The 15,129-nt window shown below is 44.7% G+C and overlaps 1 protein-coding gene across 1 annotated transcript; it reads right to left on the bottom strand.

Moving 5' to 3' along the window:
* Nucleotides 1-865: 865 nt before the first annotated feature.
* On the bottom strand, nucleotides 866-2,227 carry LOC114505268 (keratin, type I cytoskeletal 18-like). Its single transcript, XM_036017187.1, is given in 3 exon segments — nucleotides 866-1,484; nucleotides 1,486-1,983; nucleotides 1,985-2,227. Coding segments are annotated over 3 exon segments (1,272 nt in total). The 5' UTR covers nucleotides 2,198-2,227; the 3' UTR covers nucleotides 866-923.
* Between the last annotated feature and the right edge of the window lie 12,902 nt (nucleotides 2,228-15,129).

The raw sequence follows: 15,129 nt of genomic DNA, 5'->3' as shown, positions 1-15,129 counted from the left end.
ACTGCCAGGTCTTGGCCCTTAGGCATGCCAACAAGTACCTTGGCTAAAAGGTACACTGAGTATAAAAGTGACAATATTTAAGTGGCAGGATTCAACCACCCCTCAGATTAGAACAGGTACAATGTCCTCTGTTAGGCAGCAGGCCACAGGAGTAAACAAAGTCCATGGCCAGGAATGCCACAGTCAAGGGTGTTCGGCTCCAGGGTTCAACAGATTCATAGACCCCACTCAGGCAATGGCAGAGGCGCTGGTACAATATTTCTAACCAATCCCCATGTCTTGAATATTACTAGTTTTATCAATGAAACTAATTTCTAACAGGTTTAAATGCTAATTGGTGAACCTTCTGGTATAGCTGTCCATAGCTGATGTGTCCTGTCCCCACCCCACCCCGCCACTGCCAAATTCATAAGTTGAAAGCTTAACTCCAAATGTGACTATATTTGAAGATGGGGCTTCTGGGGAGACAATTAAGGTTAAATGAGGTCATGTGGGTGGGGCCCTAATTCTATAGGACTGATCTCTTATAAGACAAGGAAGAGACAGCAGAGAACTCTCTGCATGGACAGAGGAAAGATTGCATGAGGACACTGCAAGAAAGCAGCCACCTATAAGCCAGGAAGAGAGGCCTTGCCAGGAACCTAATTTGCTAGCACCTTGATCTTGAATTTCAGCCTCCAGAATTGTGAGAAAACAAATGTTTGTTGTTTAAACCACCCAGTCTGTGGTATTTTGTTATGGCAGCCTGAGCTGACTAAGACACCTGCCCCTGATGGATGGGCTTCTGACTATTCCAACCAATAGCAGAAGTGACACTCTGACTTCCAAAGCTGGATAACAAAAAGCCTTGTTTTTTTTTTTTCTTTCAATGAACTTTTTATTAGCCTCCTGCCCTGCCAAGGGGTGCCCCACTTCTGCTGCCTTTAATACTTCAAAACTTTGGTGTCGTTGACCTCAGACACGACTCTACCATCAACAATCCTGCGGGTTGTGGTCTTTTGGATGGTTTGTAAGGAGGGGCTCTTGTCCAGGGCATCAATAAGATTGAAGTCCTCCCCTTCTTCCAGTAGGCTGCAGTAGGTGGCCATCTGAGCCTCCTGCTTGACCTTGATGCTCAGCAGGGCCTCATACTCCTGGGCCTAGCTCTGCCCCTCTGCCCAGGTCTGGGCCAGCTCTGACCCCAGGTGCAGCAGGATCCCATTGAGTTGTTCCACCTGCATGGCATAGCATGTCTGCCCCTCTCTCAGGCTGTTCTCCAAACTGGCCTTCAGATTCCTCATTGAGTCCAGGTCAATCTCCAATGACTGGACTGTATGTCTCAGCTCCATGAATGTCTCAGCAGTGGTCTGCGAGGTGACCACTGTGGTGCTCTGTTCAATCTGATGGGACCAGTACTTGTCCAGCTCCTCTTGGTTCTTCCAAGCCAGCTTGTCATACTGGGCCCAGATGTCTGCCATGATTTTGCCTAGGTCCTGAGATTTGGGGGGCATCCAACCCCACAGTCAACACAGTATTGGCAGTCTGGTTTTGTAGACCATTTACTTCCTCCTCATGGTTTTTCTTCATGAAGAGCAGCTCCTCCTTGACAACCTCTATCTCTGTCTCCAGCTGCAGCCGAGTAATATTGGTGTCATCAATGACCTTTTGGACCCCATTGATGTCATTCTCCACAGACTGGCACATGGCCAGCTCCATCTCATACTTGACTCTGAAGTCGTCAGCAGCAAAATGGGCTTTGTCAATCTTCGGAACGATGTGGGCATTGTCCACAGAATTTGCAAAGATCTGAGCCCTCAGGTCCTCGATGGTCTTGAAATAATGCCCCCAGTCTCTGACCTGGGTTCCCTTCTTCTCTAAGTGTTCCTGGATTTTGCTCTCCAGTCTCCAATTATCAGCCTCCAGACTTCTCACCCTCTCCAGGTAGGAGACCAGGCAGTCATTCAGGCATTGCATAGTCTCCTTCTCACTCTGGATGCCCTCTATGGCCCACCAGAATACTAGCCATACCTGTGGCCAGGACCCCAGATCCCCAGCTTCCCTGCACACTGGTGGAGTAGGACACAGAGATCCAGGAGCCCCTGGCACCTGCATAGACGCTGGCCACGCTGCTGGCTGGTGGGACATGGTAGCGGGGTGACTGCACAGAGCCCATGGTCCAATAGCTTGTGGAGAAGATGGAGTGTGTGCTGAAGCTCATGATGTTCAGGGAGGAAGGTGAGAAGCCAAGACTCAGGTTGAAGATGCTGATACTGCCTTATTGAGGGGAGGGGGCACTTGCTACTCTTAGGGTCTGAGTCATCAAGTAAGAAGTCTTTTGTTATGAGTTAAATCGAGTCCTCCTAAAAAGATAGTTCAAGTCTTAACCCCCAGTAGCTTGAATGTGAACTTATTTAAATATAGGGTCATTGCAACTGTGACTAGCTAAGTTAAGATGAAGTTATACTGGTGTAGGGTGGGCCCTAATTGAATATGACTGGTGTCCTTATGAGAAGAGGGAAATTTGGACACAGATACACAGAAGGAAAGGAGAATACATGACAGGACATAGGGAGAATACTATGCTAAGACAGGAACAGAGATTGGATAGATATATCAACAAGCCTAGGAATACCTGGGGTTACCACAAGTGGAAAGTGGCAAACAAAGATCCTCCCCTAGAGTCTTTGGAGGGAACATGGCCTTGCCAACACTTTGATATCAGACTTTTAACCTCTAGAACTGTGAGATAACAAATACCTGTTATTTAAACAAGCCAGTTTATGGCACTTCGTTATGACAGTCCTGGGAAACTAATATATCCTTCTAGCCTGAGACTGCCATCTTAGTGGTCCATCAATAAATAGTCATAGCTGAGTGTGACCTGTAGCCATCCTGGCCCAGGTGCCAGCCATGGCAGGGAAGAAGCCATCTTGGAAGTGGATCCTCCAGCCACAGCTATTAGACTCTTCCCAGCTGAGATCCCAGAACTCATGGAGCAGAGACGAGTTATATCCCCCATACCCTTGCCAAATTACTAACTGACAGAATCCATGAGCTGTTATTTTGGTTATTTTATGCCACTAAGTTTTAGGATAAGTTGTTTTGCAGTGATAGATAAATGGAAGAGATAGTGTTATCAAAGGGAGGGGGATGGATGCTGGACAGGCAAAAACAATATTACAGAACATATTTTTCCTTTGTTTCTATAGAAGGTGCTCTGCAAGATGTGACCTGTGGCTGCATGTTGCCGCCACAACGATCACTGTTCCTTTCTTCTTTCTGGCCGAAAAGGCAGGTCTGGCTCCATGGGTGTGTGACCTATGCAGCCGCACAGTGTCCTGCACTCAGAGGGATGCCACATATGGTTTAATGCTTTGCTGTGGCTGCCTGGAAATTCTAAATACTCTTTTGAACAAGGGACCCTGCATTTTCATTTCTCACCAGTCTCTACAAATTACGTAACCATTCCTGGCTGTAGCTTGAGCAGCCATGTTGAACAACAAGACTTTAGAAATGGAAGGCACACACCACAGATAACATAAAGGTGACAGAGGAGTGGATCTAGGAACATTTCATAAAGAAGAGCTACCATGCTAGTCTTGGATTGCCTTCCTCCAGACTTTTATATGACTAGACTTCTTTCCTGTTTAAGCCAGTGTTATTTAAGGTTTTCAATCACACCAAGTTGAAACTAACCCCTACTGAAACAATGTGGGGATATGAACTCTGAGTCCCCCAATATCTATTCTGAAAATATAGCTGTTGAAGCAAAGTCTATACATCCCTACCTCTCTTGTAGCTGGATGTGACCATGAAACTAAATTCTGGGATATAAGAATGGGATATAAGGAGAAATGCAATTTCTGCTTTCAGGTACAATTTCCAGAAAGTATCCTGAAATAAAGATTGTGTGTTCTTTTTCATCCCTTCCTTCTCCCTGCTGGCTGGAATGCAAACATACTGCATGGTGTTCCTGCAGCCCTCTTGGACCATGAGATACAACCCATGCTGACAATGTCATTGCCCCAAGACTGAAGGAACTTGAGTATCTGACAATTTTGTGAAATTACACTGCCAGCTCCAGACTGCTTAGTCTGGACTTCTTTTATGTTTGAGAAAAATAAATTTCTCTCTTTCTTAAGCCACTATTATTTTAGAGTTTCCAGTCTCTTATACTGAAACCCAATTCTAGTGGATGCAAACTCAAATCCAGGGCTTTGTTCTCCTGAGACTAAAACTTAATTATGAATTAGTTTCCAAGTAACTTCAGGTTTTCTTATTTAGATAAGATCTTAAAACCTTCTGTAAAACTCAAATTTTAGAAAGTCAGCTTAGCCTTGGCTGGTGTGGCTCAGTGGATTGAACATCAACCTGAAAACTGAAAGGTCACCAGTTTGACTCCCAGTCAGGGCACACACCTGGGTTGCAGGCCAGGTGCCCAGTTGGGGGTGTGCCAGAAGTAACTGGTCCCTGTTTTTCTCCCCTTTCTTTCTCTCTTTCTCCTTCCCTTCCTTTCTCTCAAAAAATAAATAAATAAAACTTTAAAAAAATAAAATAAAAGTACAGATGCAGCTCTTGTTTAAAAAAAGGTTTTTTTAAGTCAGCCTAAATACCATGGTAATAAGAAGTTATTTAAGGGAAATAGATGGTCCTTTTGTGACTTACTCCTCTTGTTTTACTGGAGGCTGAGAGACATGCCCCCTGTAGGCATGCCATTAGCCTTGGGGCATAGTTGAGCTGTGACTGAGCTCTGAGGGAACTAACCCCCCATAACAAGTAATCCTAAATGCTGCACAACAAGTAACCCCAAAATGTAGTGGTTTAAAAACAATAACAGTTTATTACATCTTTTGATTTCTATGGGTCAGGAATTCAGGCAAGGCACAGTGGAGACAGCTTGTCACTGCCCTATGATGTCTAGGGCTTCATCTAGAAAACTTAAAGTTGGAGACCTAGAAGACACTTCCATGGTGGCAAGGTGGTGCTGGTAAATTGGTTCCTTCCTCCATGTGGATCTCTCCACAAGGCTGCTTGAATGTCCCTTAGAACATGGTGGCTGTCTTCCCCCAGAGCAAGCAATTCAAGAGGGTTTAAGGTGAAAGATGCAGTTCCTGTTATAACTGACCTCAAAAGCCACATTCCAGTACATCTGCAGGAGACTATCAGTCACAACAAATTCAGAGTTGATTCACCCTGATTCTGCGTAGGAGGAGATTGCAGAGCAACAAAATACTGGGAAGCATGGCTCATTGGGACCATCTTGGAGATTGGCTGCCACACCCATCTTCATCTCTACATGTGGATAATGATGCATAATAATAACAAGGACAGTAGGTCAGATCATCATGGGCTCTCCTGACTGTCTTCAGGCTCAAGACTCAAGGAGAGTCAATGTTTCAGTCCAAGCTTGAAGGCAGAAAAAAAAACTGACTTCCCAGTTCGAAGGTAGGCAGGCAGGAAGAGTTCCCCTTTACTTCCAGCCATCAGGACTAGATTCCAAGCAAACCTTAGAAGGTACAGGGAAATATGGGCAAGACTACTCTTTTTAAGGACACTTCCCACTTCCCAGAATTTGCATGAAGTCTTCCACTTACATTCCATTCACCAGAACTTAATGACATGGCCACATCTAGCTGCAAAGAAGGCTACAAAATAGAGGTTTTTTTTCTCCAAGAGGCTATGTGCCCAGCTAAAATTCTATCACTTAAAAATAGTGGAGGAAGGAGCTATTTAGGGACAACTAATTGCTTCTGCCATGGGGACCTTCCAGCTTGTTTGGAACAGAAAAGAATTCATTTTCTATGTCAGGTTATAATGTGGGCCTACCTTCCCTTCTGAGTCCAAGACACAGTCCACACAGCTTAATAAATAGGACTTAGAATTTTGCAAAGCCTGGTTACTAAGTACTTACCAGCCTGGTCTAAGTCACATGTTCTCCTGGCTAACTATTGGAAGGATGAAGAAGAAACTCCAAAGCTAGACACAAACCTTTCATGTTCCTTCTCACTGGTTTGGTTCATTGGTTATGCTGTTAACTGATAAAGGTTTCAGTTTCTTCTGGATCACTTGCCTCCTAAAATCCAGTAAGAACCAGACATCAGCATCTTTGGGCAGGGCGGGCAGTGAATATCCTGTGGAGGAAAGACCTAGAACTTCAGCAATGCACATAATTACACTAGTTCAGTTCTAGAGAGGACATAGAATGAATAAGCTTTTAACAATCCCTGTAACTGCACCAGATGACAGAGGTTTTCTCACCCCCCAGTTCTGGGCTCTGAGATGGAGGATGGGCCTTCAAGGTCTCTGCTGCTAAGAGAAAGCAGGCGTGGGAAACAAAATGCTGCCAGAGTTTAAGCCTAAACAGACATTTTCTTCAAAGGACTGACTCAGTGGTTTAATTTTTAAATCTGGCTGTGGTTGGTAGAACTGAGATGCAAAAAGAAATTGGTGTCCCCTGATTAACCCTTCCAGCCACTGGGTGCCACTATTGATTTGTTTGGTTAACCAAACTATAAAAATGCTTTAATATAGGGGGGGGGGAATTCTCAGTGTAGATTACTTTGGTAAAGCAGGAAGTGAAAGTTCAACCAGAAAAAAAGTCTCTGTGTATATATATTGCTTTAGATGTATGTTGGTTATTTTTTATCCTGACTTCCTCTCACAAGACAAAGGCATACTTTTATTTCTCTGTAGTATCTCCTCCTTGATCTTTCTCTCATAATGAATTTCAGAGTAACACTTTAAGAATCGCTTCAAAAATCAAAATATTATGTTTCCTAAAGTTTCTTACAACTCTCAAAAAAAAAGGAATATGTACAAACTCTACTGCTGTGATATTTACACTAATTCTCATATATCATCATCATTAATAATAAATGTTTATAAAGTGCCTACTGTTTGCCTGAGGCTGGAGAATAGAAAAATCAACAAGGTTCCTGCCAACAAGGGTTTATACTCTCTCTATTAATGAAAATATGACATACAGTCAAAAATAAAAAGGCAGGTAGGTAGGTATGTCAGTAGGTCGGGAACTATGGCCAAAATTTTGAGTTGCCTATCGAAGGCTCAGTTTTCCCCTCCTGTGCCCCCAAGCTCTCTCCATCTTCTTCAATGGCCAAACCCAAATTTTGTTCTCGTGCTCACCCTTTAATGTGGTGAAGGAAGATAACCTTCTCCTCGGTTCTAGAGGGTGTGAATCTTGCTTGGTCTAAGCTAACCATGGCAACTCCATCTCCCTTACCAAAGATTGGTTGAGTGTGGCCACATGACCCAGTCTTAGACACTGGGACTGGAAGTAAAGTCTACTAGTAAAATACTCACACAGAAGGAGGTGTCAGTTTTGTTAAGCTGAACATGTAATGTTTGGAATTGCTTTAGTCATCTTTAGACTATGAAGAGAGTCACCTTTAAAAAGCCAAGAATGGTGGAGCAGAGAGATGGAAAGCCCCTCAGTTTCTAGACCCAGCTGGGAATAAGCCTGCCTCAGAAGTTCTTTTCTTGTGGAGATACGTCCCCTTTTTGTTAAGCCCCTTTTAGCTTGGTCTGCTGCTTCTTGCAGTTGAAGGTACCCCCATATCTACCAGCTGCCTTATGTATAGTAGCTCATCCATCTTCCACCTGCCTGCAAGAAAGGCATTATTAGGCCCATTTTAAGGATGAAGCAATGGAGTCTGAGAGGTTAACACCACATCCAACATCACACTGGCAGAGCCCTGTTTTAAATACAATCAGTGCCCAATAAAGTTATGATGGGCGAATGAATGACCAAGCAGGAAGTGCAGCTAAGTGGGTAAAGTACACAGAACGTCTTAGGAAATGTACCCTGTCCCAATTTTCAAACCGTTCCTTGACCCTCTAGCCTAAGTGTCTTCAAATTCATCACAAACAACAGTTTTCTCTGTTTTATTGAAAACCCTCTAATCAAATTCCAAATTGAAGACTATCCTTACAGCCAGGAAGTCCTTCCTTAAGTCTGACTGCAGACTCCTCTGTTGGAATGCAGTGTGCTCCCTGACCCCAGCACAAAACAGCCTGGCCTCTTCCTCTTTAGCAGGAGGAAGAAATGAGTGTCCTTGGATTCAACACCTTGCTCTCCAGACAGAGCCATGACCAAGAAAAGAAATCTCACTTGAGACAAAGGCTCCCTGACTCTGTGTGGCTGCTGCACTGATAGCCCTAGAGCTCCATTTCAGACATCCTTCATGCTCCCTAGCCAAACAGAGAGCCTACACAGGAAAGCAATGCTTAAGCCATCTTTCTTTTGTTCAGCGTCCATTACAGGACAGCGATGAGTGTACAGCAGGCACATTTCTCTCTGGCTCGACACCCAGCTCTGGAGCTGGGGCTCCAGGGCTGTCCTTCACCCGGTGCCACACCACCCCAGATCACCGCCAGCTTCCCAAGGGCAGTGTTCTAGGCGAGGAAAATTGCTCCCAAGATTGCTTAAGGCCCCTGGGGAAATGACAAGGAGAAATTAATCTTCCATTGCTAATCTTCCTACGCAGCTAGATCAGAACTGTTGCCTGCAGGAGATCATCGCCTGGCTCCTGTGGGGGCCCCAGGCCCCTCCTCACTGCCATGGGCAGGGGGCCAGGCAGAGGTCAAAAGGAGGCCCAGCCTGTGATTCTCACACACCCTGCCCTGGGTCTATAGGACAGAATTCCCTACCAGTTTGGACCAAATCACTGATATTTGACAATGAGTATTTGCTTACTGCTAACCATCCAGGTCACTGGAACTGGACCCTGCTCCAGCCTCAACTTATATTCCCTCTCCTCCTGCTGCCCCCTATCCTGCTGGGGGCTCCAGCAGCCCACCCCCTTTCCACCACAAGGCCTGGACCTCAGCTGGGCTCTCTGCCTGGAACCCTTAATTGTCACAGGTGTAATGACTTTCATGTCTTTGTCCCTGCCAGGCCAGGGGAACAGGAACCTTACATATCTGCTTTGCCACTGTGTCTTTAGCACCTAGCACAGTACCTGGCATGCACCGAGTACTCATAAGTAAGTGGAGGAAGGAAAACATTCCTGCAGCTTAGGATGTGCAGAGCCCTATCCTGGACACTGTGGAGCTGAAGAATGAGCATATAATTTTCATTATCATCATAGCCTGATCTGCACCAATGACCCCAAGATTAGGTGTGATTACTCTCTCCATTTTACAGAGGAAGAAACTGAGGCACAGAGAGGTTAAGTACATTGCTTGATGCAGTCGATCCATTCCAGAACATGGGCTGATGATTGTATGCTACAGTTCCTCTCTAAGTATAAGCTGTCTCCCCATCTAAACTGTATCATGTTTAAGGATAGGGCAGGCCTTCTGTTTCCTTGGTATTTTCCCCAGCCCAGAGAAAGTTAGGATCTCAGTAAGTACGAGTTAACAACTGTGTGCAATTCAGCCAAAATAAGCTGTCAGCCTAGCTTTCATGGGCTTGTGCTTTAAGTCTGAGATGGCAGGAGGCAGAATTCCCAGGGGTCTTCTCCATCCTGCTTAGGAGAAACTATGGACTTTGGAAAGGGGAGAAAACAGCACTGGGAATTGTCAGGGCAAGGGACAGGAGGCTGTGCCATTCTAGTGCTTGCTGGACTACTACAGAGAAGCCTGACTCACCAGTTCCATATCTAGGAAATCTGGGGAGCAGCATCCCCAGACTCTGATACAGTGGCACCCTGAGCTACTGTATCAGTTAGGACTGTGTTAGGGTGCAAGTAACCAGGCACTCTGTGAACAGCATCCTGAACAAACCTCAGGGTTCTTTTTCTCAAAAAAGAAGAAGTTTAGAATTAGATGTCTATAGATGTGAGATAAGCAACTGAAAACATCAGGGACAGTGTGTGTGAGTCTCTTGGCATTTCCTTTTGGTTTTAAGATGGCTGCTACAGCTCCAAGAGCATATTCATGGTCAAGGTGGGAAGGCAGGAGGAAGTGGGGCAGCACCAAAAATATCTGTTACTTTCACAAAGAAGTAAAAGCTTTCCAAGAAATCTTTCATGAGACTTCAGTTTATGAGCTAATAGCTGGCAATGAGTCACATGGCCACCTGACTACAAAGGGAACAGGGGAAATGAGCTTGCAGCTCTCCCACCTAAGAAAGCAGGAAAGGGGGTTAGGAATGGGGGCTGGTTGAGGTTCCCCCAAAAGCAGGTAGCTTATGTGGAAGGTGACTCCATGAAGCTCGGGCGCCTGGGCGGAGGGAGGCTGAGAGAGAAGTTCATTCAGGTGGTATTGACCAGCAAATTACCACTGGGGGTAACTGAGGTGTGATCCCACTGGTGTTCCTCCTGAGAGGCTGTGTAGGAGTCACCTCAGAACACATGTCCACCCCAAACATCCAGCTCAGGGAAGCCAGGACTTTTAAACACAGATTTCCACTCCCCATTGGTTGAGGGTTTCCTCAGGATGCTAACTCTGTGGCATTTCCATGCTGCCTGTTTATAACAAGACCTCTGGTACCAAAGAAAGCCCATAGGCCAAGAAGAAAAGAGAAGCAAACACTGTGGGCATTCCAGAAACAGCTCACTACAGCTGCAGGTGAATGCAGAGGCAGGCTGAGGGGACAGAGATGGGTATCAATGGTGCCTGCTGTGGCCACCAACACTTATTGCCAGAGCGACATACTAGCCATCCCCTTCTGACCCTCTTTGACTCTATGCCTCAGGGCCCAGTAGTCAGTGACCCTGCCGGGACCCCTCACTCCAGCCCTCCCCCTGCTGGGTGCTTCTCTATATTCACACTCTCCCCTACCCCATCTATCTTCAAGTAGGCCCTTTGGTACTCCAAAAAGAATGTGATGATGTAATTTACAGCAATGTTGTAACGATGCATCAATAACAGTACCATGTGTATGGCTCCTTCACCATGAACCTTTATGTGCATTATTTTGTTTAAAACTCATAATATTGTCCCCTGGCTATTGTAGCATTGAACATGAGCCTGTGCATTGAGCCTCAGTGCATTGAGCATGAGCCTGCAAACCAAAGGGTCACTGGTTCAATTCCCAGTCAGGGCACATGACTGGGTTGTGGGACAGGTCCCCAGTAGGGGTATGAGACAGGTAACCACACATTAATGTTTCTCTTCCTCTCTTCTCCTTCCCTTCCACTCTCTCTAAAAATAAATAAATAAAAACCCTCATAACACTGCTTGTCAAGGAATCTTAGGCTCAGAGAAGTTGAGTCACTTGTCCAGGGATAATCAGCTAATAAATTGACTGAACTGAGTACCTTCTAAAGGCTTATACTCCAAATATTAAGTTTTCCCTACCTCCTCATGATGTCTTCTGTTTTCCTGTCATAAGTACTCAATAAATATCTGTGCTGAATGGACTTTTTCACCATAAAAGACAAAAATATTAATTGTGGGAATTGTAGACATTGAAGAATCTGTTAAGAAACATATTCTAGAATAAAATCCAAACTCCTTATTCTAGCCAACATGGCCCTGCATGATCTGGTCTTTGCCCACCTTTGCTTTCATCTCATCTCTTTCTTCCTGTCTAACCGTCTCACTTCCACAAGTTGCATCCTTCACTAATTGTGTTCCTATTCCTTTAATAGGCCACACTCTTTTCTGATTCTGAGCCTTTGTTTTTGCTGTTCCCTCTGTCTGAAATATTCTTCCCCTGATTCTGTCATTACTGGTTCTGACTTAGCCTGAAGCTCTCAGGTTAAATGTTGCCTCATTGTTAAGATAAGAGTTCTCCCTAAAAATCCATTCTTTTTTCCTTTGATAAATAACTTCCTATTTTTCACTGAACACACGTTTGGCCAGAAAAAGGTCTATACTTCCCAGTTAGGTGTGGCCATGCGACAAAGTTCTGGCCAATAGGGTGTAAAATGAAGGGGTGTATACAATTCACAATGTGTTCTTAATGAGGAGTCTGCCCTCAACAGAGTTACTTCTTCTCTGCCAATTGGAATGGGTACCAGGAGGCTGGAGCTCAAGTGAAGGGGACCAGGGTGGTTATAAACTACACAGAGAAGCCTCACAACCACCATTGTGCCAAGCCACAGGGCATCTATGGTCCAGGTGCCATGAAGGCCAACAGCATTCTCAAGCATGGGGAAATAGAGCTCTAAAAGTGTTCCTCACCCCTAAGATGGGTTCAGACACAGCAGCGAGGCTGCAACACCGAGGCCACTAGGTAGCAGTGAGGGAACCAGAGTGGACTTAATGGACCAAAGACCTTGGCAGCTCTAAAAAAGTCAGCAATAAATGAATCAGGAAGAGAGGGTGGAGCACCTTGCATTTTGAAAGCAGCCTCACCAATATTTATGATATAACATACTGCTTCAGATCCTCCAATGAGAAATGGAATCTATTTCTTTCTTCTCTTGGGCAGGACTTTGTGACCACCTTGACAAATTGAATGTAATGAAAATGATGTCACACAATTTCTGAGGACTAGGTCATGAAAGGCAAATTGTCTTCTCTCTCTCTCTCTCCCCACCTCCTGACCCCACCCCTCTTTCCTCACCTTGCTGGAAGCTGAGGTGCCACACTATGAGGAAGCTCAGGCCAGAGGCAGAGGCCATGTGTAACTCTTCCAGCTGACAGCCCCAGATGCGCTCTCAAATGACACCCAGCTGTCCAAAGGGGTTCAGGGGTGATCCTAACCTCTAGCATTTGAGCCACCTCAGCTGACACCAATTGGAGCAGAGATAGCTGTCTCTGCTAAGCCCTGTTCAAATCACAGATTTTATAGGAAAAAAAATCAATGTTGTGCTTGTTTTGAGTTTTGGAGAGATTTGCTATACAGCTGGAGATAGATAACCTGATGGTCAGAGGACAGTGAGCACCAGTGGTGGCATGTGGGCCCCTTCCTCATGCCAGGGCCAGAAGTCAGCCCTTGATTACTCCTGGGGAGAAGGGCAGAAAGAGGTGACGATGAGGGAGAACCATAGTTTTCCTAAAATGGACAAACTTTAAATTGGAAGTGCCTGTGCTGGTTTGAATTGGCACACTGTTGTTTTTCACCAGCAGTGGAAATGAGATCTCTGGAGCCAAGGTAATTTTAGTTTCAAGAAAATAAGGAGCACTACTCTTTGTACACCAGACTTTGTGACCAAGCAAAAAATTCCTACCCACTTTACAATTTCAGGTTGGGGTGCTTCCAACCACAGCTCTGATTCTAGCTGTTTCTACCTCCTGCACAGGCACTAAATTCACACACACAGACACTAATGCTGCAACAGGCTTTTCCAGCAGGAAATAATGATTTAGCGGGATAAAGTCAGGGGCCCTGGAACCAAGTGGTTCTCCAAGTTCATTTCTCTATCATCCCTATCCCACCTGAGGCTTTTGCAATAGGAGAGAAAGGAAGGATTGGTGTGGGTGGAGAGACCCATCTGGCCCCACTTTCAGGAGTGAACACTCATGATTGAGTTGCAGTCCCACCTGTTTACATACCCTCTTCTTGGCATCTGCTCAGAGGGTCACATGCTGGTCTAGTCACTGTGAACAATCCAGGCAGAAGGCGCCTCCAGGCATCCCCAGCCTTCCCATTCTGAGACAGATGTTTTATGACTCAAGAGTTTTGGGAAGGCAATCTTGCTTCAAATATTCCTATTGTAATCTACATCTTAAATTTTTACAAAGTACATTTTTTTTTTTGCTTTGGGATACCTGAGGCAGCTATCTGTCCCCAAGCACGCCTTTGGAACTTTTTGGCTCACTTCACGTACAAGTTGAGAAGTGTGGTATTTTTTTCCCCTCCTCAAACAAATTAGGTGCATATTCTCAGGAATAACACATGGTTACCATTAACGCTCGTGATGTTTGGGGTTTGGTGTAAACCCACATTTTATCCATTGAACTATTTTTTTTCCAAAATAGTGAAAAGAACTACAAAACACAAAAGCAATTACATGACTTAACTTTCCATCTTTGTCAAGCCGTGATTAAAAGTGGAAAATAATACCAGCACTTAGGTTTCCTTCTGGAAAGGCAAGAAGAAAAGGAAATTTGTTCTGATAGTTGTTTTTTTTTTAATGCCATAAACTACCAGTGGAGAGAATGATGGGAATTCCTAAAAATGAAAGAAGCTAAAATGACAGGCCTTTCTCATGAGGGACAAAGGCTTGGTGACAACTCAGGTCCTAGAGAAATGTGAGATGTTTATGATCATGATGCTTGAGACTATTGTTTAGCCTCTGGTAACTCACTCCTGGTAGAATCCAAGGGAGACTCACTGTGATATTGTGATCTATAATAAGAAATATAGGGTGTGTGCCCTGCCTGGTGTGGCTCAATTGGTTGGGCATCATCCTGCAAAGTGAAAGGCCACCAGTTCAATTCCTGGTCGGGGCACATGCATGGGTAGCCAGTTCTGTCCCCTGTTGGGATGGCTAAGAGAGGAAACTGATTGAATGTTTCTCTCTCGCATTTATGTCCCTCTCCCTCTTTTTCACCCCACTTCCCCTCTACAAAAAAATACAGGGTGTGGCAAAAGTAGGTTTACAGTTGTTTGTATGGAAAATAATACAATAATTAATAAATAATACAAAAATAAACTCATGTTTTGTGTACTCACAATTGTAAACCTACTTTTTCCCCATTCCCAAACTTCAGTTTCTGGCAGAGTTCTGAAAACCTCTGGCATTTCTTAAGTGAAAACAAGTGATAACCATAACAGTATATTTTGTTATGTTAATGAAGTTGCTATTGGAATAAGAATGGGGGCTGGTCACTGAGGAAACAACCAGGTGATTTGGAGGTTTGGAACTTTTGGTCCCACCCTCCTGACTTTTGAGGAAGAGAAAGGGGTTAGAAGTTGAATAGATCACCAATGACCAATAATTTAATCAATCATGCCTATGTAATGAAGCCTCCATAAAACCCAAAAGGACAAGGTTTGGTGAGCTTCTAGTTTGGTGAACACATGGATATGCTGGTAGAGTGGTGGCCTGGAGAGAGCCCAGAAGCTCCATGCCCCTTCTCACACACCCTACCCTGTACATCTCTTCCATCTGGCTGTTTCTGAGTCATATCTTTTTATAATAAAACCAGTGATCTATTAAGTGAAATGTTTCTCTGAGTTCTGCGAGTTGTTCTAACTAATTGATTGAACCTGAGGAGAGGGTTATGGGAACCTCTGATTTATAGCTATTTGGTCAAAACAGGTGACAAATGTGGATTTGCAACTGGCATCTG

The sequence above is a fragment of the Phyllostomus discolor genome, chromosome X, assembly GCF_004126475.2.
Source record: "Phyllostomus discolor isolate MPI-MPIP mPhyDis1 chromosome X, mPhyDis1.pri.v3, whole genome shotgun sequence".
Classification (NCBI taxonomy): Eukaryota; Metazoa; Chordata; class Mammalia; order Chiroptera; family Phyllostomidae; genus Phyllostomus; species Phyllostomus discolor.
Note: the sequence above shows the minus strand (reverse complement) of the source record. Positions and strands in the feature narration are given on the sequence as shown.